The sequence below is a fragment of the Urocitellus parryii genome, chromosome 15 (genome assembly GCF_045843805.1).
Source record: "Urocitellus parryii isolate mUroPar1 chromosome 15, mUroPar1.hap1, whole genome shotgun sequence".
Classification (NCBI taxonomy): Eukaryota; Metazoa; Chordata; class Mammalia; order Rodentia; family Sciuridae; genus Urocitellus; species Urocitellus parryii.
Window position 1 is genome coordinate 41,368,492 of NC_135545.1, and position 21,751 is coordinate 41,390,242.

General features: G+C 50.0%; 1 protein-coding gene across 1 annotated transcript; it reads left to right on the forward strand.

The window, feature by feature from the left end:
• The first annotated feature begins 5,429 nt into the window (after positions 1-5,429).
• On the forward strand, positions 5,430-13,278 carry Ca7 (carbonic anhydrase 7). The gene is made up of 7 exons (XM_026392644.2): positions 5,430-5,525; positions 8,038-8,235; positions 10,434-10,552; positions 11,327-11,422; positions 11,526-11,588; positions 12,109-12,264; positions 12,658-13,278. The coding sequence occupies exons 1-7, from the start codon at positions 5,486-5,488 to the stop codon at positions 12,778-12,780; spliced, it is 795 nt and encodes a 264-aa protein (XP_026248429.1). The 5' UTR covers positions 5,430-5,485; the 3' UTR covers positions 12,781-13,278.
• Positions 13,279-21,751: the final 8,473 nt, after the last annotated feature.

Sequence of the window (21,751 nt, forward strand, 5' to 3'; positions counted from 1 at the left end):
GACTGCCATAGCAAAGTACCACAAACTGGGTGGCTTAAAACAAGAGAAATGTATTTTTCATAGTTCTGGGGGCTGGAAATCTGAAATCAAGATGTGGGCAGGACTATGCTCCTGAAACCTATAGAGGAGCAGCCCTTGCCCCTTCCTGGTTCTGGGGGTTTGCCAGCAATCCTTGGCTTGCTGCTGTAGCGCTCTAATCTCTGCATCCCTCGTCACATGGTATTTTTCCCTTGTGTCTTGTTCTATGCCTCTTCTTATAAGAGCACCAGTCATATTGGATCAGGATTCATCTAATAATGTCATCTTAACTTGATTACATCTGTGAAGACCTTAGTTCCAAAAGTTCACATTCACAGGCACTGAGACATTAGGACTTATTTAAATAACTTTTGTGGGATATACAATTCAATCCACTGGAGCATTTAAAGATTTCTTCACTGGAGCTGTGGAGGCTGATTAGATACAACCACTTCCATCTGGGAATTCAGGGCCTACTTGTGTGTTTCTCCTGCTGTGGAGTGCAGCAAACCAGAGGTATCAGGCCAGGACCCCATGGCCTAATTCATTTAGGTCATTGGTTTACAAAGTGTCATCCTGGACCTACAGCATCAACATATCACTTGGAGACTTGTTAGGAATGCAAATTCTTTGCCCTATCCCAAACCTGTTAAATTAGAAACTCTGGGTTAAGGCCCAGGAATATGTAGTTCATTCTCTCTCCCTCTCCCCACTCCTCCTCCTCTCCCCCTCCCTTTCTCTCTCCCCCCACATAGATAGATATAGATATAGGTACATAGATATATCAAACAGGCCTTTGGCCTTTGACCTGCATCAACTCTTGTGCTCACCCAATACAATAGATACTGCTGCTAACCCTGCTTTACAGAGACAGCAGAGACATGAAGTAGAGGAGGGCAATATTAAAAATTAAGGGATGAGAAACAAATACTCCAACAGATCTGGCCAGACCCCTACTCAGGTCTGATATTGTATCCATCCTTATGGTCTCATCCAAGGAAACCTGGATCTATGGGATCCCAAAAGTTTGCATAGGCTATGGGAGGCAAGTCAGGAAAAATGAGTCATGACCCAGAACACTTTGAGGGCCTTGACCAATAGCCCTCCCTGCCGGTCCTTGACCAACCTAGCCCTTGTCACTCTTGTGCTCATTGACTGATTCTCACCTCTTTCCCCTGTCCCATAAACTCCCTGAGGCAGCAGTGAGTCTATAGTCTTCAGAGTTGTATTACCTATGCCTGGCCCAGCACTTGACATCTAATAAATTTTTATAAATGCTCACTGAATGAAAGAATAAATTTCTGAAATTAATTCCACCATATATCCTACACTTTAAAATGTTACTTGGCACCAGACATGGTGGTACATGCCTGTAATCCCAGCAACTTGAGAGGCAGAGGCAGGAGGAGCACCAAGTTCAAGGCTAGCCTGGGCAACTTAGCAAGACCTGTCTCAAAATAATTAAAAATAAATAAATAAATAAGGGCTGAGTATGTAGCTCAATGATAAAATGTCCCTGGGTTCAATCCCTAGTACTGCAAAATAAAATAAGTTACTTGACAATTTGTATACAATCTAATTTGATAATCCCACTTCTAGCATTTATCCCAAGGATAAGGAAATCATCAGATACAAAGATGTATAAATAAGGATGTTTACTGCAGTGCTATCTACATTAGTGAAAACTGGAAATAATGCATGTACCAGAGCAATGTGAGAAAATTGTGTCAAGTTTTCCAAGTCTAATCAAGCAAGGGGGAAAAAAAAACTGGTCACAAAGCTATATATATAGTACTGATTGTTCTGTACATAGCAGGAAAAACCTGGCAGAATGGTTACTAAAGTGGTAACAGTGATGATTCTTGGTTAGTGACATAACTAGTGATTTAAATTGTATTTTTAAGTTGTTTCCTACATTTTTTTCCCCCTACAACAAATAGCCATCATTACTATAGTCAGGAATGTTTGGACTTTTTTTTTTTTTTTTTTTGAGACTGGGTCTTGCTGAATTGCCCATGTTAGCCTCTAACTTGTGATTCTCCTGCCTCAGCTTCCTGAGTAGTTGGGATTATAGGCATGTGCCACCATGTCTATTTGTTTAAAGTTGTACATGTGGCCAAGAAGTGAAGGGGAAGGGGAAAGAGTAGAGGACCTAGGATCAGAGGATTACATTCTTGGTCCCAGGAGTCTCACAGATTATCACCTCATCTGACCATCCTACGGGTCTGTTAGTTTCAGTGCCTCACGTGTGCTAGGCAAGTATTCTACCCCTGAACTACAACCCCAGCCCTATCCCATAGATTTAAAAAAAAAAACAAGACCCCAAAATTCAGAGAAGTGAAGCAGACTTGCCCAGGTCACACAACCAGTGGTGCTAGCTAGGAGTCAATCACAGGTCTCTCTGAATCCACAGTTCAGTCTCCTTGCATCCCTGCATGTACACATACACATATATACTTGGAGTGGAACATTTGCGCGCATGCGCGTGCACATGTGTGCACATATGATAATGGGTATTAAACTCAATATAGACAATTTTAAGTACAGGGAACAAGATTTCTAGCCCGACCCACTGGCCCTACTCATAACAGCAAGGAGGAGGCATGATTCTGCCCATTGTTTCTGCATTGGACACCTGTCATTTCAATGGATGTGCAAAGGGATCCCCATGAAGTGAGCAGGCAGGGACAACCCCCTGATCACCTTGTTTTGTAGAGCAAAACCACTGTCCTCTGAAAGGAATTGAAATCTGGCCAAGATTATTTGATAAGTGAGCCCATTGCTTTTCAAGCTACTCATCATAGTTTCCTCATTCCCTTTCCTCCCCCATAAATAATGAAAACCAAGAGCCATTGATATCAGTGAGACCAAAGAGTAAACTCTCAAGCAGATAAATCACTTCAGCCTGAAAGACAGCATGTAATTGAGAGTGGAGGCGTCTGTATGGGGGTATAGTTCCGCCCAAATTGACCTGAGTGGGCTGCTGGGGCAACTGGAGCTTTGCCTGATAAGGGCAGATGTCACTGGCTCCTTTCACTTGCCTGAGTTCCCAGCACCCAGGGAAAATTGCTAAAGACAGGCTGCAGAAAGGGAAGAACTGAATCAATTTTTAATGGTTGTTGAGGAGGCAATACACTGTATATACTTTAATTCTTTCAAAAAATATACATTCTGATTGCTTCTAGACCTTTTGGCTAAGATGAAGTGTAGAGAGTACACATTTAGTACCCTCCCCTGCCCTTTCTAGTCTCTGATCGCCTCTCTGGAAGCACAACATTCTCCCTTGTTTCTCTAATTCCTTTTTGAGAGAACTTGAATATACATGCAAATGAGAAACACATTTGAAATTCGCGTCCTCCCCTGTCTGTGATTTTAGACAATGTTGAGTGAACCGTAGGTTTTTATCCTTGCTCTGTCATTTACTGTGAATCCTAGAGCCCAACATTCAACCTCACTGAGCCTTGTTTTTGTCTTCTGTAAAATGGGGCCCAAATGTCCCTAGGGTTGCTGTGTGGATGAAGCTGGATGCAAAACTATATTAAGAATTCAAATTTTATTTTTAAGCACTATTTTTTTAAAAAATAAGGAAAAGGCCTGGGTTGCTGTGAGGAATATGTGGGTCAATGGAGTTTGGGCCATTCCTAGATCCCTAGGTGCTGCATCTCCCCTGCAAGAACAGTGGCTGGATCCACCAGGAGAGAGGCTCCAGGCCTTCCCTGAGGCATGCCTTTGTTTTTTTGATCTGGAGGTGGTGTTTCTGGCTTGGAGACCTGGGGCTTTGGCAATGATATATTCTCTTTCACTTGCTGGTCATGAACACCCCCTACATCTCTATCATGAGTCCTCTGACCCTACTCTAAGGTCAGATTTATATTGAGAGGGCCTTTCTGCTCTTGAGTCAGTGAAGGATGTCTCTGCAGGACTGGAAAGTCACTGGTGTTGGCCAAGCTAACTAGCTGTCAATTAATCTCCACTATTCTATCTGGGGAACTGGGAGAGGGAAACAGACAGACCCAGAGATACAGGGGAGCTAGGTAGAAGGAATGAGTTTCCTTCCCAAGGACAGGACCTTAAATAGTGTCCCCTGGTCAAGGTCTGATCAGCAGACATTCCACAAATGGCTCTTCAGCTCCTGTTGGGTAGAGGGCCCTGGGTGGGATCATTTGTCTTGTCCTTCCATCCATCCATCTGTTTATCTTCCCAAAACTGCCTGCTGAGGCCTAGCCAGAGACAAGCCCTATCCTTGGCACAAGGCCACATGCTAAGATGAATCAGATTGGGCCGGCTGGAGCTGGTGGGTGGAAGACAGAGGACACACCAGGAGGAGGGCACAGCAAAGCAAGGTCCAGGGCTCGTGGGTGGGGAAATGTTTGGGCAAACCAGACACTGAGATTGAGTGCAGGGTAGAAGGCAGGTGTGCTGAGGGGCATGGGGAGGCAAGGAGAGGAGACACAAACAGCAGGCTGTGGAGGCACAGGCAAAGGGTCCCTGAAGGAAGAAGGAAGCAGCAGAGAGAATGAAAAGGAGGGTGGGAGGCAGGGCCTCAGACTTGATTAGTGGGGGAAGCTAGTTAAGGTGAGTCTGTCTGACCCCATGCCCATTGCTGATGCCATTCTGCCCCACTCCCAATTTAGTGCTCTGGTTTCACCTGGGTGTGAATTGACCATCCTGTACCCCCATTTACCCCAGAGCTCCTGGACCCTCACTGACCCCCAGTGCCAAGGAGGAAGTGGTAAAGCCCACCACATCCAAAGTGAGACAAACTGGGAATAAATCCCTCATTCCCTGATCAGACGACCTTGGGCAAATTACTTAACCTCTCTTGACCTCAGTCTCCTGCTCTGTCATATAGAGTCATTGTAAGCCCTCCACCATTATAGTGGAGGGTTATATCACAGGAAGGACCCAAAGCTTGGCTTAGCAACTGCCAGGGTATCTGACCAACAGGGAAAGTTCCAGATCTGGACCCTTGGTGGTCAGCGCAGTTTGCATTTCGAAGAGGGACTTTTCACCCCCAGAAGACTCAAAGCCCAGAGTCCAGTTCTTCATTGGTGGCATTTACAGCTCAGGGACAAGACTGGGTTGGGGATGCAAAGTAGAGAAGTCCCTCTGCGTGGGTGGTTTCTCCTGTCCCAGAGTCCATACACGTGCTGGGGGAAAAGAAGGAGACTTGTCAGGTCTGGGAGTGAAGATAGGAGGATAGGTTTACCCCCATCCCCCCAACCCCCTACACACCTCCCATCTCGATTGGGGACTTAAAGGCCTGCGGGCGGGCGGGGGCAGAGCAGGGCCGGCCTCTCTCGCCCTGCTGGGGGGTGGGGGGCGGGTCCCCGGGGAACTGCTCCTCCCGCCCGCCGCCGCTTTAAGAGGCTGCTCCGCGGCAGTGATCGGGGCTGGAGCCGCAGCCCGACCAAGCAAGCGGACCAAGCCGAGCCGGCAGGTGCACGGCTGCGGGGACAGCAGCGGCATGACCGGCCACCACGGCTGGGGCTACGGCCAGGACGACGGTAGGCGCAGACCCCTGCCAGCCCTGACCCAGCTGGACTCGCCCCAGACCTGCGCGCCCAGCTGGGTTTCCCGAGCGCGCAACTCCCATGCTCCTAGATCGACCTGGACCCCTCTCCTGTCCAGCCCCCAGAACCTGACCTCCTTACGGGGCCCCAGCCCTGGTTCCCCTGCAGGCAGTGCAAAGTCCGCGCTGAGCCGGGAGGTCCCCTGCCACCAGCCAGGGATCCAGTGGTGGCACGCGTCCTGCCGCCACCTCCGCGCCGCCCCTGACTGCCGCGCGCTCCTGGGACTCGGCTGGGCACTCATTGACTCGCCCCAGGCGTGCACCGCGCGTGGAGATGGCCCAGGGCAGCGGCGGGGGGCGGTCGCGGCGGAGCGCTGTGCGCGGGTGTCTGTACGGGGTGCGCGCACGGCGTGTGTGCGGGGACCTCCGGGAAACTGGGCTCCGCGAAGGCAAGGGCGCCGTGTCCCCGGGGAAAGAGTTTCCCGGTGGAAGCGTCCAAGCTGCTGTGGCCACTGGTAAGTGATGGAAAGGGGCACTTAGGGTGCTCATGCATGTGTCGAGTGTCCACACTGAGCAGGGTGTCTGAGCACGTCCGGTGTGAGGTGGGAGCTGGCCGACACCAGCCTCCTGGTCTAACGGGAAAATAGATGTACCCTGCCACAGTTGCTATAGGATGCAGAAACCGAGAAAGACGCAGAAGATGAGCCATACGGCTTTTGTGTGGGTCTGGGACACGACAATTCCCTTTTAGGCTACTTCTTAGCAAGCAGGGAGGGAGGTGTGGAGTAAGGGCTTCCTCATTTCCCTAAAATGAGCGATGTACCCCCAAGATCCAGGCTGTCGGTAGGGGAACCCAAGTAGGGCAGATGGAGGTTGGAAGGGGCACCCAACTCTCCAGCTCCATTATGAGGGTAGGTAGGGGTCCCTGGCCACAGTCTTTGGGGCCATGAAGTTACAGTGGAACAGAGGGAATCAGGGAGGTGCTTCAGAGTCTCTGGTCCCCTCAAACCCCCAAGGATAAAGGAGCCTATTTTGGAAGTGGAACCCTAGATCTGGACATGCAGGAATTGGACAGAGACATTAAAAAACAAACAAACAAACAAACAAAAAGCAACTGAGACTAGCAAAGATGGAGGAAAAGGCAGAAAAGGGGCAGATTGACAGCACACATTGGAGACCATCTTCCTCCAGCAGTTAGCTCTTGGGTGCTTCTACCAGAGTCTGAGTCCCCTGACATCAGCCTTTCCTGTTAATCCTGCCCACCAGCTCTGAGCATCCAGGGTCCTGAATGGCCTGTCCCATGGCCCTGCTACCCACAGGCAGCTGCCCTTCACCCAACTAGACATGGGTTGTTCTGTCTAGGGGCAATGAAGAAGCAAAGGACAGAAGACAGTGGTGCCGGCATGCGGCAGCACTCTCAAGGGCTTCAAAAATAACCCAGTGGGGCCGGGCCACGATTTGGAGTTCTGAGTCATCCATTGGGGACACAGCTCTGTCGGCACCTGCTGCTGTTTTCTCAGGAAAACTTAAGAAGCCAAAAAGGGGGAGAAGCACCAGCCGGCAGTGGCTCTAAAAATAGGCTGCATCTCAGGATGTTCCCCAGGGAGATGCTGAGCCTCTCGGCTGCAGATGGAGCCTCTGGGAGGCAGGTGGTGGGCGCCTGTGGGTGTGCATGCAGGTGTGTGTATGAGTGCATGTGTGTGCATGGGCATGTGTTTTGCTGTGGTCCTCTTGTGCGAACTTGGCTTTCCAACAGGAGGTGTTTGTGTGTGAGGGTGCATAGATGTGTGTCAAATGTAGTCAGTAGGGCTGTGTGTGTGTTTGAGCACATGCGTTGTTCTGAGCTTGTCCTGGTGACCCAGGTACACATGTGTGCACACATATGAAGATCTCAGTGGACCTCTGGGCATGTGCCTGGAGAGGGAAACCAGAGATGGTACAGGTACATACCTTGTGTTTATACTGTGTGTGTGTGTGTGAACATGCATGCATGGCCCTTGTTCCTCTCATCTGTGACATGGGCATCATGCTAGTTTCTACTTCACAAGATGGTTGTGAGGAGCAAATACATGTCACAGAGCCAAAGTTAGGTTGATGTGAGTTTTTGTTATCAGTATCACAAACATCAAGTTTGCACTAAGTTACTCAGGATGCAGGAAGAGGTTAAATACTTGTTAAGATCAGAGACTTCAGATGCTTGGGGCCTCCTTGAGTGTGTGTTGGGGACTGGAGGTTATGAGATGCACTACCTGGAACCACCTCTGAGTCTGTAGCTGCACGATGTTCCCTTTCATTCATTTTCCTCTCTGGGCCTCCTAGCATGCTGGGAGGGGAGTTTTAGTGAAGCCATTTCCCAGACAAGGAAATGAAGGCTGAAGGGGAATTGGCAGAGTGGGAAAGCAGAGGCTCACTGAATGGATTCCTGGGAATCGACCCCCAGGACTTACTTCAGCCTGCAGCTCAGAGATCCTGGCTATCCTGAGTCCTTGCCACATCCCTGTCTGCAGGCCCCTTGAATTGGCACAAGCTGTATCCCATTGCCCAGGGAGACCGACAGTCACCCATCAACATCATATCCAGCCAGGCTGTGTACTCACCCAGCCTGCAGCCACTGGAGCTTTCCTATGAGGTCTGCACATCCCTCAGCATCACCAACAATGGCCATTCTGTCCAGGTAGACTTCAATGACAGCGATGATCGAACAGGTAAGTGGCCCCTGCCAAAACTTGGAACCTGTCCCTGCTAGGACTTAACCCTATTGGGCTAGCTCATTTGTTCCTCTCAAGAGTCCACTTTTCAGATGGGCGAACAGAAGCTCAATGAGCTGGGGAGTGCCAGAACAAGCTGGTTCTGCTCCCCAAAGTCTTTCTCTCCAACTCACTAAAGGTCTCAACTCCCTTGGGCCACAGATAGGCCCATGGGAACTCACAGAAGCTCCTTCTTAGATCTCTTTGCCCTGGGATTAGAGTCCAGGTCCTTTCGTGATAAATTCCTAGGCAGAGGCTTTAGGAGTACTCTTCAATGAAGAGATTTTGTCCTTATGACTAGGTTTGTGGGATAGGAAGTTGGGTGAGGAGAATTTCTTAGAATTTCTTAGGAAGTGTCCAGTTCTTTGAACCCTCACCCCCCACTTCTTACCCTTCCACACACATATTGAAATAGAAAAACAAAAGAGTCACCCTGGGAGGCTGAGACAGAAGGATCACAAGTTCAAGACCAGCCTGGACAACTTAGAGAGACCCTGTCTCAAAATAAAAAATGAAATAAGAAAAGGACTGGGGATGTCCCTCAGTGGTAGAGTGCCTGTGGTTTCAATCCCCACAAAAGAAAAAGAAAAGAAATTCAAAAGGCACAAAAGAAGAGGAAAGCCAGAATTTTCATGAGGCGATTGATCTAAATTGCTTAATCCTGAGTTCCTGGTAGGCTAGGGAAAAGGGGAAGAGAGTGGGTATAGTTCTTGTTGCGTAAGGGAGGAAGTCAAGCAATCCTCAGGAGAGAGAGAGGAAAAGCATTTCCTTGCACTGAGCTCCAAGAAAGGAAAAAACTCTTGAAAAACTTTAGGAAGAGGACACACGGGGCTAGATGACAGAATACCCAGACCTGAAGAGGCAGTGAGCCAGGGGGGTTTTGCCACTCACCTAGCACAGTTCACTCTGGAGGTCGAATGGGTTGGTGCCAACAGAATGCTGAGGAGGGAGGAAGGAGGGTGGGCAGGGAGAGAGGTTAGAGAATGAGGGTTAGAGATACTTAGGGGTCCCAGGTGAAGCAAACTCAAAGAGGTGGACGCTCACAGACCTATCTGGAAGCTCGGCCTGCAAGCCCTGTTCCTTCCACTTCTGGGAATAGGGTGGCCTTCCTGCCTCCCATCCCCAGACTCCCTTTCTCAACTTTCATCTTTGCCCTGGACAGGCCGTGTTTCTCAAGTAAGGCAGGTTGGGCAGCAAGAAGGGGCCTCTGGACTGTCCTGTACTCCTTGAGGGGCCCCCATGTGGACAAGGACCTGCCCTGATCACTCAACGTGGAAGGGCCTTAGGGGAACTCTGAGCCTGGGGCCGTCACCTGATCTAGGGGCTCACATTCAGGCCTGGCTGGGGCCCCCTCTGCTGCCAGATCCCTTTCAGCTAGAAATTCTATCAGTCCCCAGGAGGCCTTGTGCATGGCCCCAGCTCACCAACCATCAAGGTGAGAAAGTCACAAGCTCAGAACAAGTGGGACCCTCCAGAGAGGTCATTTGTGCTGCAGATGGCACTGAGGGCACTACAGCCTGTCAAATAGGAGGGTAAGGACTCTCGGGAGCTGGCTTCCTGTTCTGGGGCAATACCAAGTTCTGGGGGGCTCAAGGTGGCAGGGAGGCAGTATGGCCTGGTGATCAGGAGATTGGGTCAGAATTCAAGAAATACGGGTTTATACCATACCTCAGTGCCTTGCTATGTAACCATGGGCAAATGCCTTGCCCTCTCTGTGCCTCAGTTTCCTCCTTTATAAAATAGGAATAATAATATGTTCTGGCCCTTGTGGGCTACTATGAGGACTAAACAAACGAATCCTTCCAAGCCAGCCTAGGTCAGGAGCCAGACCAGGAAGGTCTACTATTAGTGCCAAGGCGGGCCTGGAGGCAGGGGCCCAGCTCCCACAGGAAATCAGAAGGAGTGAAGAGAATGGCCCCAAGGAGGGGGCAGTACTCTGTCAGTCCCAAACTGCAGGCTGTCAGGATTTCTGCCCTGACCCAGATTACGGGCTGTGATGGTCGGTGGAGACTCACCCCAGCCTGGCCAGTCCAGTGGACTCTCCACATGAAACACATATCCCCTTCCTGGGCTGCTGCTCTGGACCTGGCACCGCCACCATGAGGCAGTGTGGGTCCCACCATGCCCACTGCCACAAACCCCACTTCTACCCACAGTGGTGACTGGGGGCCCCCTGGAAGGGCCCTACCGCCTCAGGCAGTTCCACTTCCACTGGGGAAAGAAGCATGATGCGGGCTCAGAGCACACTGTGGACGGCAAGTCGTTCCCCAGCGAGGTGAGGGCCCTCTGTATCCCTCTGCGGCCTGGGGAAGGGATAGGGACGCCACAGTCAGTGGCTTGAGCATTTCCGGGTAGAGCTCTGGAGAGGGTGAGGGGAACACCAGGGGACTTTAAGGTGAGATGCCTTCTGCCTGCCCCCAGCACAGTGTCTCCCTCTGAGCTCTGCCCACTGCTGTCCTGGTCTGCGCATAGGTTTTCTGAAGGTCCTGCCCAGTCCTACCACACCCTGCTGAAAACCCTTCAGAAGCTGAACCTGGCATTCATGGCCCTGCACGGACTCACCAGGCTTGGCTTCATCTTCCCCTGCCCTCTTCCCCCATTGGGCTGCATGTGATGAATGCATACACCTGTCCACACCTGGTTCCCTATTGCTCCTCATACTCCTGGTCCCTTTGCCTGGAATGCCTTTCCCCAAGGCTCTCATCTGATAACCCTCTACTTCTTTGAACTCGCTGCAGGGGCCACCTCCAAATGTCACTAGGGATGGCCATCATTCATTTCATAGCTAGTTCACTGGAAGGCAGAACCCGAGTCAGATTCCTTTTGGGTCTCCTGGGGCTTGGGGAAGGGTTGGGCCCAAACATGGGTAGATGCTTACTGGGAACTTCTGGGGCTCCCCTGCACTTCAGGACCCCAAGCCTAGAAAGTTTGATAGTCTTCCCCGCAGAGGGGCAGAAGTCAGGTAGAAGTGAAGGAAGCCTGGCTCAGAGTTCTGTTGTCCACAAGGTGCTAAGCCCTGGCCTGGCCTGGCCTGTTCTTGCTCCTCCAGCTACATCTAGTTCACTGGAATGCCAAGAAGTATAGTACCTTTGGGGAGGCAGCCTCAGCACCCGATGGCCTGGCTGTGGTCAGTGTCTTCCTGGAGGTGAGTGGTGGGTCCCTGGGACCAGGAAGAGTAAGGGAGGCCTGGCATGCCTCTATCTCTGGAGTGCAGGGGTGTTGGGCTCACACCACTTTCTCCCTAACAGACGGGGGATGAGCACCCTAGCATGAATCGTCTGACGGATGCCCTCTACATGGTTCGGTTTAAGGTGAGACCAGGGCTCCCTGTCCCTGATCCTGAGCAGCTTAGTAAGAAGAGAAGAAACAGCTGGCTCATGAGTGGGCCCATTCAGCCCTCTATTCTGGCAGCAAACTCTGGCTGACACCAAGGGCAAAGGACACTACCTTTGATTCCTCTTCACTAGGGTCCACTGCCCCATTGGTGCCTGCCAGGCAACCCAGGAGTGAGTAGGATTTGTGAGATGCTGGTCACAATAAATGGTAGTCTGACAAACAGTGCCACTGAGGAAAGCTGAAGGCAAGGGAGTAAACACGGTGACCAAGAGCCCAGGAACCACAACCTTTACATACAAGCAAACGGGTGCTGAGGGCCCAGTCCTGCCGGGGAGGTGGCCTCTGGGATCATAGACATTTGCCCATAATTTGCATCAGTGAGCCAAGAAGAAGCCTGAATCCCGATGATAGAAGTGGGTGGGGAAGCTGCTGGGTTGATCTTGGTGGGAGGTCTGTGCTGACTTCCAGGTCTGTCCCCCATACCCTGCTCCCCAGGGCACCAAGGCCCAGTTTAGCTGCTTCAACCCCAAGTGCCTCCTGCCTACCAGCCGGCACTACTGGACCTACCCAGGCTCCCTGACCACACCCCCCCTCAGTGAGAGTGTCATCTGGATTGTACTCCGAGAGCCCATCAGCATCTCTGAGAGGCAGGTGAGTCCTCCCAGAGCCCCAGTTAAGGGGGCACTCAGGGCCCAGCCAAAGTAGGGTGCCCCCCACCATATTGCTAGTAAAGTTTGGATTCTTGGTTGGGGGTTAGCTTGATTGTTAGTCTTTAGGACCTAGACATGTACTGGGGGAGGGGGAGACACCTGGATCCTGGGACCACCTCTACTGTGTTGGAATTGAACTGCTGCATTTGTTGATACACCTTAGCTGGACAGGATTGGGACTTGAACTAAGTGGAGTTCAGGCCCTTTAGGAGTAAGTATCTGGGGCTGGGTCTCAAAGAGGAGAGTGAGTGGGGATGAGACGGACCAGTTGAAGAGGATATGCCAGCTGCTGGGTCTGGGACCATCCCCATTTTAACCCTTCTGCCTCTTCAAGATGGAGAAGTTCCGGAGCCTACTTTTCACCTCAGAGGATGATGAGAGGATCCACATGGTGAACAACTTCCGGCCACCACAACCACTGAAGGGCCGCGTGGTCAAAGCCTCCTTCCGGGCCTGAGCTGCCCACCTGCCCAGCTGACCACAAGGGCACCATCTTCCCAAGGGCTTCCATGTCAGCAGACACCAAACCATCTGAGGCTCCCTGCCTGGGGGTGCTGTGGACCCCCTTTCAGCCAGCTTGCTCCTTGACCACTCTGGAGGGTTTTTGATGGGACCCTGGAGTTGAGGGCACCCTGCAGCTGCCCTGGGGACTAGAAGAACAGGCGCTGAGCAGGGTCCAAGCCTGGGGCTGCCTCTGCTCTCCAAGACCCAAAGGCCCCTGGGAACCTCCTCTTGTCTTCCCCACTGGCAGTGGCAGCAGCCCCACTCTGAGCTCACACTGTGATGGACAAGACCGAGCTCCCTGGGGCAGGCAGCTGGCACTGCCAGAAAGACTCAAGCAATAATTAGAGGTGGGCAGAGCTGCCCTCTCGGCATTACCTCGACTGCAGGCCTCCACCAGGAACGCACCTCACTGCCAGGCCATTTAATCAGCACCCAGCCTGCTGGAGGTGACATGGCCTTCTCCCTCCAGCCATCTGCTGCCACGGGCAGGCCCTGGCTATAGCTTATACACTATCTATCTCCCCTTGTCCCCACCCAGCCATCAAAGCTCCCTACATGATAACCCATGGATGTATTAATTAATAAACTCATTTATCCATGCAGGAACACAACTGAGTGCCTATGCTATGTCAAGTACTGTTCTAGGCTTTAGGGAGTCGGTGGTGGTTAGTGGGGCACATTTGGGAGGGACTTGTAATGGGCAGAGGGAGATTATAACAAGGGCAGGACAGAGGTGATGGGAACAGAGGAAAAGGGTAGTCTACCTTGTTTTGTGAGAAAATGAAATTCCAGCCAGTACTCCAAGACAGAGGGAAGAGAATGCTGTGCTGAGGTAGAGGGAAGAGGTGAGAACCAAGAATGGTTGGGGGACTGAAAAGGGTCAGTGGGACTAGAGCCCCGGGGAAGGGCCTGGGCCTTTCTTTCTCCCTAAGCTAGTGGGGAGCCACGGGGTTGGCAGTAGAGGAGGGGCAGGGCCACGTGTGCATATGGGGAAGATCCCTGTGGAACATGGCAGCAGGGAGGAAGTGGGGCCCGGTGGGTGGTCAGGAGTAAAAGGACAGGGTAGTGGAGGAGGGGAAGAGGGAACTAGGTGAGATTTAAAGGTGCATCTCAAAGGCAGCATTTGGCTGTGTGTGAGGGAGAATTGTCCAGAGGAAGTGGGAAGACCCCCCTCACGGACTGGGAACCCTGGGAGGAGCTGATCAGTTGGACACATAGTATTGATGGGGCCCTGGAAGAAAACCATTGAGGCACAAACTCTAGGCCCCAACCCTTCATTTGCACAAATCTTTAGTGAGTGCTGTCTTAAATTTGCACCCTAAGTACCTTGCTGGCCTCCACCTCGCCCCATCCTAAGTCCAGAGAGCTCAGGGAGGCAAGCTCACAATTGGGATTAGAGACCCAGGGAGCACTTGACCCAGATGGAACAGGAGGCAGACAGTGAGGGGGGCTGAGGAGGGAGGGGGAATGAGAAGCCAGGAGAGCACATGTGCAAGTTTAGTTGTGAAGGGAAAGAAAGGGACAGCTGAGTAGCTGTGAGGAGGCAGGGGCACGACCAAACCCCTTGGGAAAAAGTGCTAGCTTCATGACTGAGAGGGGCTGGTGAGGCATGCTGACTGTCGATGCCTATAGCTTTTGTCATTGTCACTAAACCAGAAGTCCACTCCCAGGCCACAGGGTACTTCTGGATCTTCTAGTTTTGAATTCAGGGAGGCAGGGAAGGGCAAGTCTTGCTCTGTTGGTCCCCCCCTCCCATTCCCATGCTCAGGACAAACCTGTCCCCAGAATACGTGAAGGTGGGGGGACAGGAGAGACAGGATATCTCAGCAAAATCTGCCCCAGTGCAGGACCAGACAACTTTGCCTCTGCACGCCCACTGGCTTGACTTAGGGGCTATCTTCTCCTCTGGGTTTCAGGAGGGGTGAGAAGGTGGGGGAGCTGTCTGGAGGATAGTGTTTGCTCAGCTTGGGGGCAGATGGCTTTGGTAGCAGGGAAGTGTACTAGCAGTGTGAACTGTTAGGGCCCTGTGAAGGGCCTGCGTAAGATATCCAGCTCTCTCCCTAAGACCCAGGAACTGTCATTAATCCCATTTTACAGATGGGATAATTAGGTTCAGGGAGGTTAAGTAGGTAAGTGGCAGAGCTAGAGTTGAACGGGATCTGTCTGGGAACTTTCTTGCTATATGCCAGAGCAGCTGGGCCCAAGGAAAGGAGGGATAGCATAATGTGGCCGCTCAGAGGTGGCATAATAGCTTCAATGCTGCTGGATGTACCAGGGACATTGTCCAGCCCCTCCCAGGGATGGTAGCACCACAGGTCTGGCACTGAGGAGCACTTGGAAAATGGGAGCTGGTTTTATAATAATTATCCCAAGTCTGCCAAGAATTTTCACTCCCCCAAATCCTTTCCCTTAATACATTTTTAAAATTTAAAACTATTTTAAAACCCAAAGTGGCCTCCTTATGTTATAATCACAACCCAGGGTTTGACTCTATTATATCCAAATGGAATGTCCCAGCTGGATCTCAAATGCCTCCAGCAAACCTGGCCTCAAGGGACCCAAGCCTGGGTTCTGAATCCTCATTCAGTTCAAGGTCTTCTGGAAGTGATGCTGGATACATCTGAGGCATCCAAGGCAAGATGGGCTCTTCTTGCTCCCAAGACCCCAAAGAGGCCCCAGCCTGGACAGCCAAGAGGGCTTTTAGAGAGACCCAGGCTAGCAACCACAGCATGCTGAGTCTTCCCAGGTTAGGGGCACAGGCTCTCCTCCAAAGTACCTCTTGGGGGAACCAGGCTCTCCTTTCTATGGGGTGGGGCTCAGGAGATGGGTGACTATGAAGACCCAATCCCCCTGGAGCTCCTGCAGAGGATTTGCTCCCAATCTCATGATTACCATGATAGCTGCTGCTGCTGCTGCTGCTGCTGCTGCTGCAGAGGCCCAGAATTCTCTGCAGCCCGAGGGTTGGCTGTGGACATTCACCTCTAGGATGCTATCTGGGGAGGAAACCCTAAGGTAACTTGACAAAATTACCTGGGAGGCAGGTCACAGCTGATGTCCAAGCTGACAGGGGTTAGAGTTGGACAGAGGCCTCTTGACTGCAGCTGGAGCAGCCAGGAGGTGGGAGTGAGGACAGATGAGAATATCTGTCCCGTCTGGGAATCTTGGGGTGCCTCGCACAAACATGGGTCCCTGCACCAACTGAGGCCACCTTAAAAGGCAGAATGTACGACTGGTTGGTCAAGATTCAAGGAGAAGGAGAAGAATGTGACTCTGAGCATGAAACATTCTGGCATTTGTCCCACAGCCAGAGGCAGGGCCTAGGGAAGGCATTTCTTTTGGAGCCTTACCTGTCACCAACTCTAGGGCAGACATTGCAGCTCATGTCACTCAAGACTCCAAAGCTTGTTTCCTCCTCTGTAAAAAGAAAATGGCATAGTATAAGTCAAGTCCATAGTTTAAAAATGTCTAATGACTGTATCAAAAATGTAAAAGGAGGGGCTGGGGTTGTAGCACAGTGGTGGAGCATTTGCCTCACATGTGTGAGGCCCTGGGTTCCATTGTTAGCACCACATAAAAATAAATAAACAAAATAAAAGATATTGTGTATGTCTACAACTAAAATATTTTTAAAAAACTGAGGTTAGCCGGTACAGCATCACACCTCGGGAGAACGAGTTAGAGGATGAGTTGAAAGCCAGCCTCAGCAATGGCAAGGCACTAAGAAACTCAGTGAGACTCTGTCTCTAAATAAAATACAAAATAGGACTGAGGATGTGACTTAGTGGTCGAGTGACCCTGTTCAATCCCTGGTACCAAAAAAAAAAAAAAAAAAAATGAGGTTAAAAAATGTAAAAGAAAATATCTTTTGTTTCAGGATGAGGGATTGAACCCGGAGCCTCAGGCAATCAGTAAATCAAATAATACATTTTATTTAAACCAATTATAACTAAAATATATCCATTTTGATGTCACCAATATAAAAATAGCATTAAAAAGTTAACACGTTCTTTTTTTGGTACTGAGTCTTTGAAATCCAGGAGTGTTTTACACTTACAGTACATGTCCATGCAGACCAGCTACATTACATTGCTCAGGATCCCTATGTGGCCAGTGGGAATTGTATCGGACAGTGCAGCCCTAAACAGAAGTCACTCTTTTGCAGGGCCATGTGCTGACAAGGTGTCTGAGAAGGCTCTCTGGTTGGGCCTGCAGCCAGGCAAAGTGGTGGCAGGAAGGAGTCAGATCTGCTCTGAGCCTCTGTCCCCTCCAAAAGAGCTGTCTCCGACACTCATGCCAAGTTGGCTTCCTCCACCAGGCCTTCTTCCTCCAGGAAATGTCCCTAAATCTGTTTCACGCCAGCCTGACTGCCCTGCCCTGGTCAACCTGCAGTTAGAAAGGCCAAGGCTCTCAGCAAGGAATCGAACATAGGAGGCTGTCAAGAGTCAGGGGAGGTAGTAGGGCCCTGGCTGGGTTAAGGGCACTTGATTAGTCTGGGAGGGTTTTCTAGAGGAAGAGCCCTGAGCAAAGTAGCTGACATCCCAGGAGAGGTACAGGAGCCTCAGCCGAAGGGAACCAGAGAGACAGAAGGAAAGACTGGCAGGCTCTTGCTCAGCATGTATTGACTAAATGGGAATATGTGGCTGGAGACACAGGGAATCCTAGTTCTAGAGATTTCCAATGCCAGGTAGAGGTCTACCCTTGCATCCAAGGATCATAGGGGTTCTAAGAGGTCTAAAGCAGGTGCTGAGGGCTCCTAGGTTGAAGGAATGGAACTTCTCCTGAGGCTCAGGGAACGCCAGGCATCACTTGGCCCACATCTACCTTCTAACACAGGGCTCCTGTACAAATTCTGGCAGATGCCATCCACCAGCTCTTCTTGCTGCCTCTTCTTGGCCCAATAATATGGACTCATGCCTGGGCCCTTGCAATTTCCAGTTTTGCAGATTGTGAATCTAGCTTAAATCCCTCCAGAAGCTGGCATGGTGGCGCACACCTTGTAATCCCAGAGGATGAGGCAGCAACTTAAGCAAGACCCTGTCTCAAAATAAAAAATGAAAGGTGCTGGGGCTATAGCTAAGTGGTAAAGCATCCCTGGGATCAATCTCCAGTACTCCAAAATAAATAAACTAATAAATAAATCGCACCAGTAGTTAGATAAGTGATGCATTACTGTAATACAAGCAACTGGAGAGACTGAGGTAGGATTGCAAGTTTTCAGGAGATGGGTGACTATGTAGATCCAATCCCCCTGGAGCTTCTGCAGAGGATTTGCTCCCAATCTCATGATTACCATGATAGCTGCTGCTGCTGCTGCAGAGGCCCAGAATTCTCTGTAGCCCGAGGGCTGGCTGTGGACATTCACCTCTAGGATGCTATCTGGGGAGGCCAGCATTGGCAGTTTTGTGAAATCTTATCTCAAAAACAGCTGGGGAGGGAGGGAGCTCAGTGGTAGAATGCCCCTGGGTTCAATCCCCAGTATCACAAAAACAAACAAACAAACAAATCCCTCTAGTGGCACCCTAAGTATTTTTTTTCTTCAGGCCATAGGAATTTGAGAGGATATCTCCTTTATTCCCACTGAGCTGCCCTCTGGGGACAGGCTCATGAGAAAGGCTCATGTGCCCCCAGGGTCATCTGGGCTCCCAGGAGTCCTGCAGAGTTTCAGGAAGGAGAACATAGGACGCTTTCTCCTTCTCCTGTCTCAGTTCTTGTTCTGAGTGCTAAGTCCTATGTTGCTCTGGGCATAGGTGTCTCCAAAGGGTACCCTACCCTGTCTTTTTAGTCACCAAGGCGGGGGTGGGGGGTGGGGGGTGGGGGAGACTGCGAAATGGAGCCTTGCTTTTGCTACTCCAGGATGGGAGGAGGGCTTGGGGAGTTTAACTTTTTCATCCAGAGGGAAAAGACTCAATAAGCCCCTTAGGGGATTCCAGGGCATCTAAGCTGATCCCACTATACCAATGAACAACTGAGGTCAAAGAGGAACAGAGCTGTTTGCACCCAGCTTGGCTGCAATTCTGCCTGTGCCTCTGGAAAATCTTAGTGAGCAATGGCCAAGCTGACTGACACAGCCTGGAACTTGCTGAGGTCAGAGGTCATGCTGGAGGGGTCTGGAGATGTGCTCATAAGCAAGACTAAGCAGAGGGGTTCTGGGACAAAGGTGAAAAACAGGCATCTGTTAACAGATAAGAGCATGGCCAAACCCACTGAGCCCTTGTATAAGGGAAACGCCTTATACATTGAATTGTCTGGTGTTCTTCACTCCTTCTCCACTCCATCAGGAGTCTTATGTTTCAAGAAACACCCCTGCCTGCCTGTCAAAGTGCCTGAAATGCTACCGTATGAGCTTCATTGTTCTCAGTGAAGTCATGGTCCTCTAATGAATGCCCTTAGGAGGAGCACATAGTAAAACCTTCTCAGGGGATGATTCTGCACTTCTTTTTCAGATTACTTTGTGATTTCTTCTCTAGGGCTCAGTTTCCCCATTTGCAAATATGTCAGTGGGAGGCCTGAACAGTAGGGATTGGAGAGAAAGCAGAGTTTCCAGAGGCACAGACAGACTTGCAGCCAAGCTGGGTGCAAACAGCTCGGAATCTCAGCTGTGAATCACCCCCATGTGCCCCTCTCACTGAAAGGGGCCATGGTGCTGGGCCAAACCAGGTGGGGGCTGATAATGAGAAGAGTTGCCAAGACCTCCAGCCCTTTGCCCATCACTGTGAGGGTAGACTGCCTGACTACTCAGGGGTTCTGAGTTTCCCACCAGCCTGATATAATGGGGGCTCAGAGCTCCTGTTAATTGATTCACGGAAAATAAAGATGTTGGTTGTTTTTCACATATCCAAGTTCATGAATCGTGACCTGTGCAACAATAAGGCCTGTGCCTTGGGAGAAGTCAATGCTTGGAAATGATTTCTTTCCTGGAGAGCAAAGCTCTAATGGTATTATTTCAGTCAGGGGCAGGTGAACTAAAAAGATATTTTGGGGACAGCCAATCCTTTGAAGACCTGGCCTCAGTACTAAATCAAGAAGCCTGTGGTTTCTGAGGGGCAGTGGAAAGGACCAGGAGGGGAGCTCCTCACCCCTATGCAGCTCTGGTTTAAGGGGTGCAGAGATATTGGCATGAGCCCTCTGGCCCCAGGTTGAGGGTAAAGATTCAGTATCAACCTGGTTGCTTTTAGTTGGCTCCAGTGGCAGTTCCAGCAACTCCAGGGAGAGTCCAGAGGGTTCAGGTCAGGGCAGTGCATCCTACTTTGTAGTCTTTGGGGAGCCTGACACAAGACTGGAACTTGCTGAGGTCAGAGGTCATGCTGGAGGGGTATGGAGATGTCCTGGTAAGCAAGACTAAGCAGAGGGGTTCTGAGGCAAAGGTGAAAAACAGGTGTCAACAGATGAGAGCATGGCCAAGTTTAGTGAGCCCTTGTATAAAGGAAACGCCTAGAGATGGGCCCTCAGAACTTGTAGCACGCAGACCCTCCCGCGTAGGGGAACGTCTGGCTTAGGTTCCTTCTTTTTCCTCTCCTATTCACACTGATGCTCAGGAAAACTGGGGTTGCAACTGTGGAAACAGAAAAGAAAGGCCAGCATTTAGGATTCTGCTATCAGACCCAGACCACCTCACCCAGATTTTTTAAGAGGTATTTTTAATTTTAACATAATTAGAGAAAAGTTAAAAGAGTAACATAATAAAAGCCCATAGACAAGTCACCCAGATTCCCCATTTTATCACATTTGTTTTACCCTATTCTCTCTCTCTCTCTCTCTCTCATACACACACACACACACACACACACACACACACACACACACACAACCTGGGGGACAGGGGATTGGTTGACAACAGGCCAACTGAAACCTCCAAAACTGTGGGCTAAAAGCAAACCTTTCGCTTTTTTTTTTTAATTTATTTTTTAGTTGTAGTTGGACACAATACCTTTATTTTATTTATTTATTTTTATGTGGTGTTGAGGATTGGACCCGGGGTCTTGCACGTGCTAGGTGAGCGCTCTACTGCTGAGCCACAACCCCAGCCCCAACTCTTTCTCTTTATAAATTGATTATCGCTGGCATTTGTTATAGTGACTGAATGCTGACTAAACAATATACATTAAAAAACTGAAGCTGGTTGTGGTGGCATGCAAGTATAATCTCAGAGACTCAGGATCCTCCCTAGCAGGAGAATAGAAAGATACAGGCCAGCCTCAGCAACTTAGTAAGACCCTGTTTCAAATTTAAAAAATAAAAGTGGTTGGGGGTATGGCTCAATGGTTAAGCACCCCTGGGTTCAATTCCTGGTACCCATTAATAAATAAATAAATAATGGAGAATAAGTCACAGCTACGATACTTTTTTATACCTACATACTTCAATGTTTCTTCTTAAAACCAAGGATATTCTCCTACATCCCTGCAATACAAGAGTCAAAAATCAGGAAATTAACATTGTCGCTGTATTATCCAATTCACATAATTTATTCATATTTTTGTTCTTTGCCCCAATAATGTCTTTTTAAACAACAAAATCCCTGATTACCCAGGGCATTCAGCTGTCAAGGGTCTTATGTGGCCCTTTCTCTGGAACACTTCCCCAGTCTCCTTGAAGAGTGCCACTTGGATAGTAAGATGGCCCTCAAATTGGGTTTGTTTGGTATTTTCTCATGAAAAGATTCTGGTTACTTACTTTTCATAGGAACATGAGAAAAATGATCCTGTGTTGTTTTGTGTGATCAATAGGTACATAGTGTTGATTTTTTCCGTTACTGGTGACGTTAACTTCACGTTTACTTTTTTAAAATTGAAGCTTAATTTAGGTACAGAAAAAATAGGTACCCTTATGAACATTTACAATCTGAACACACCTTACAGCTAAACACACCCAGATCAACAGAAGCACATTTCCTGCACCTCAAAACCCCAAAACCCTTGCTAAAT

What these genes read in the sequence shown, in the direction of transcription:
- Ca7 (XM_026392644.2), top strand. Translation starts at nt 5,486, where the DNA reads ATGACCGGCCACCACGGCTGGGGCTACGGCCAGGACGACG. An exon ending in GGGCTACGGCCAGGACGACG is followed by an intron (nt 5,526 to 8,037) that starts GTAGGCGCAGAC and finishes CCCTGTCTGCAG; the next exon opens with GCCCCTTGAATTGGCACAAG. An exon ending in TCAGCATCTCTGAGAGGCAG is followed by an intron (nt 12,265 to 12,657) that starts GTGAGTCCTCCC and finishes TGCCTCTTCAAG; the next exon opens with ATGGAGAAGTTCCGGAGCCT.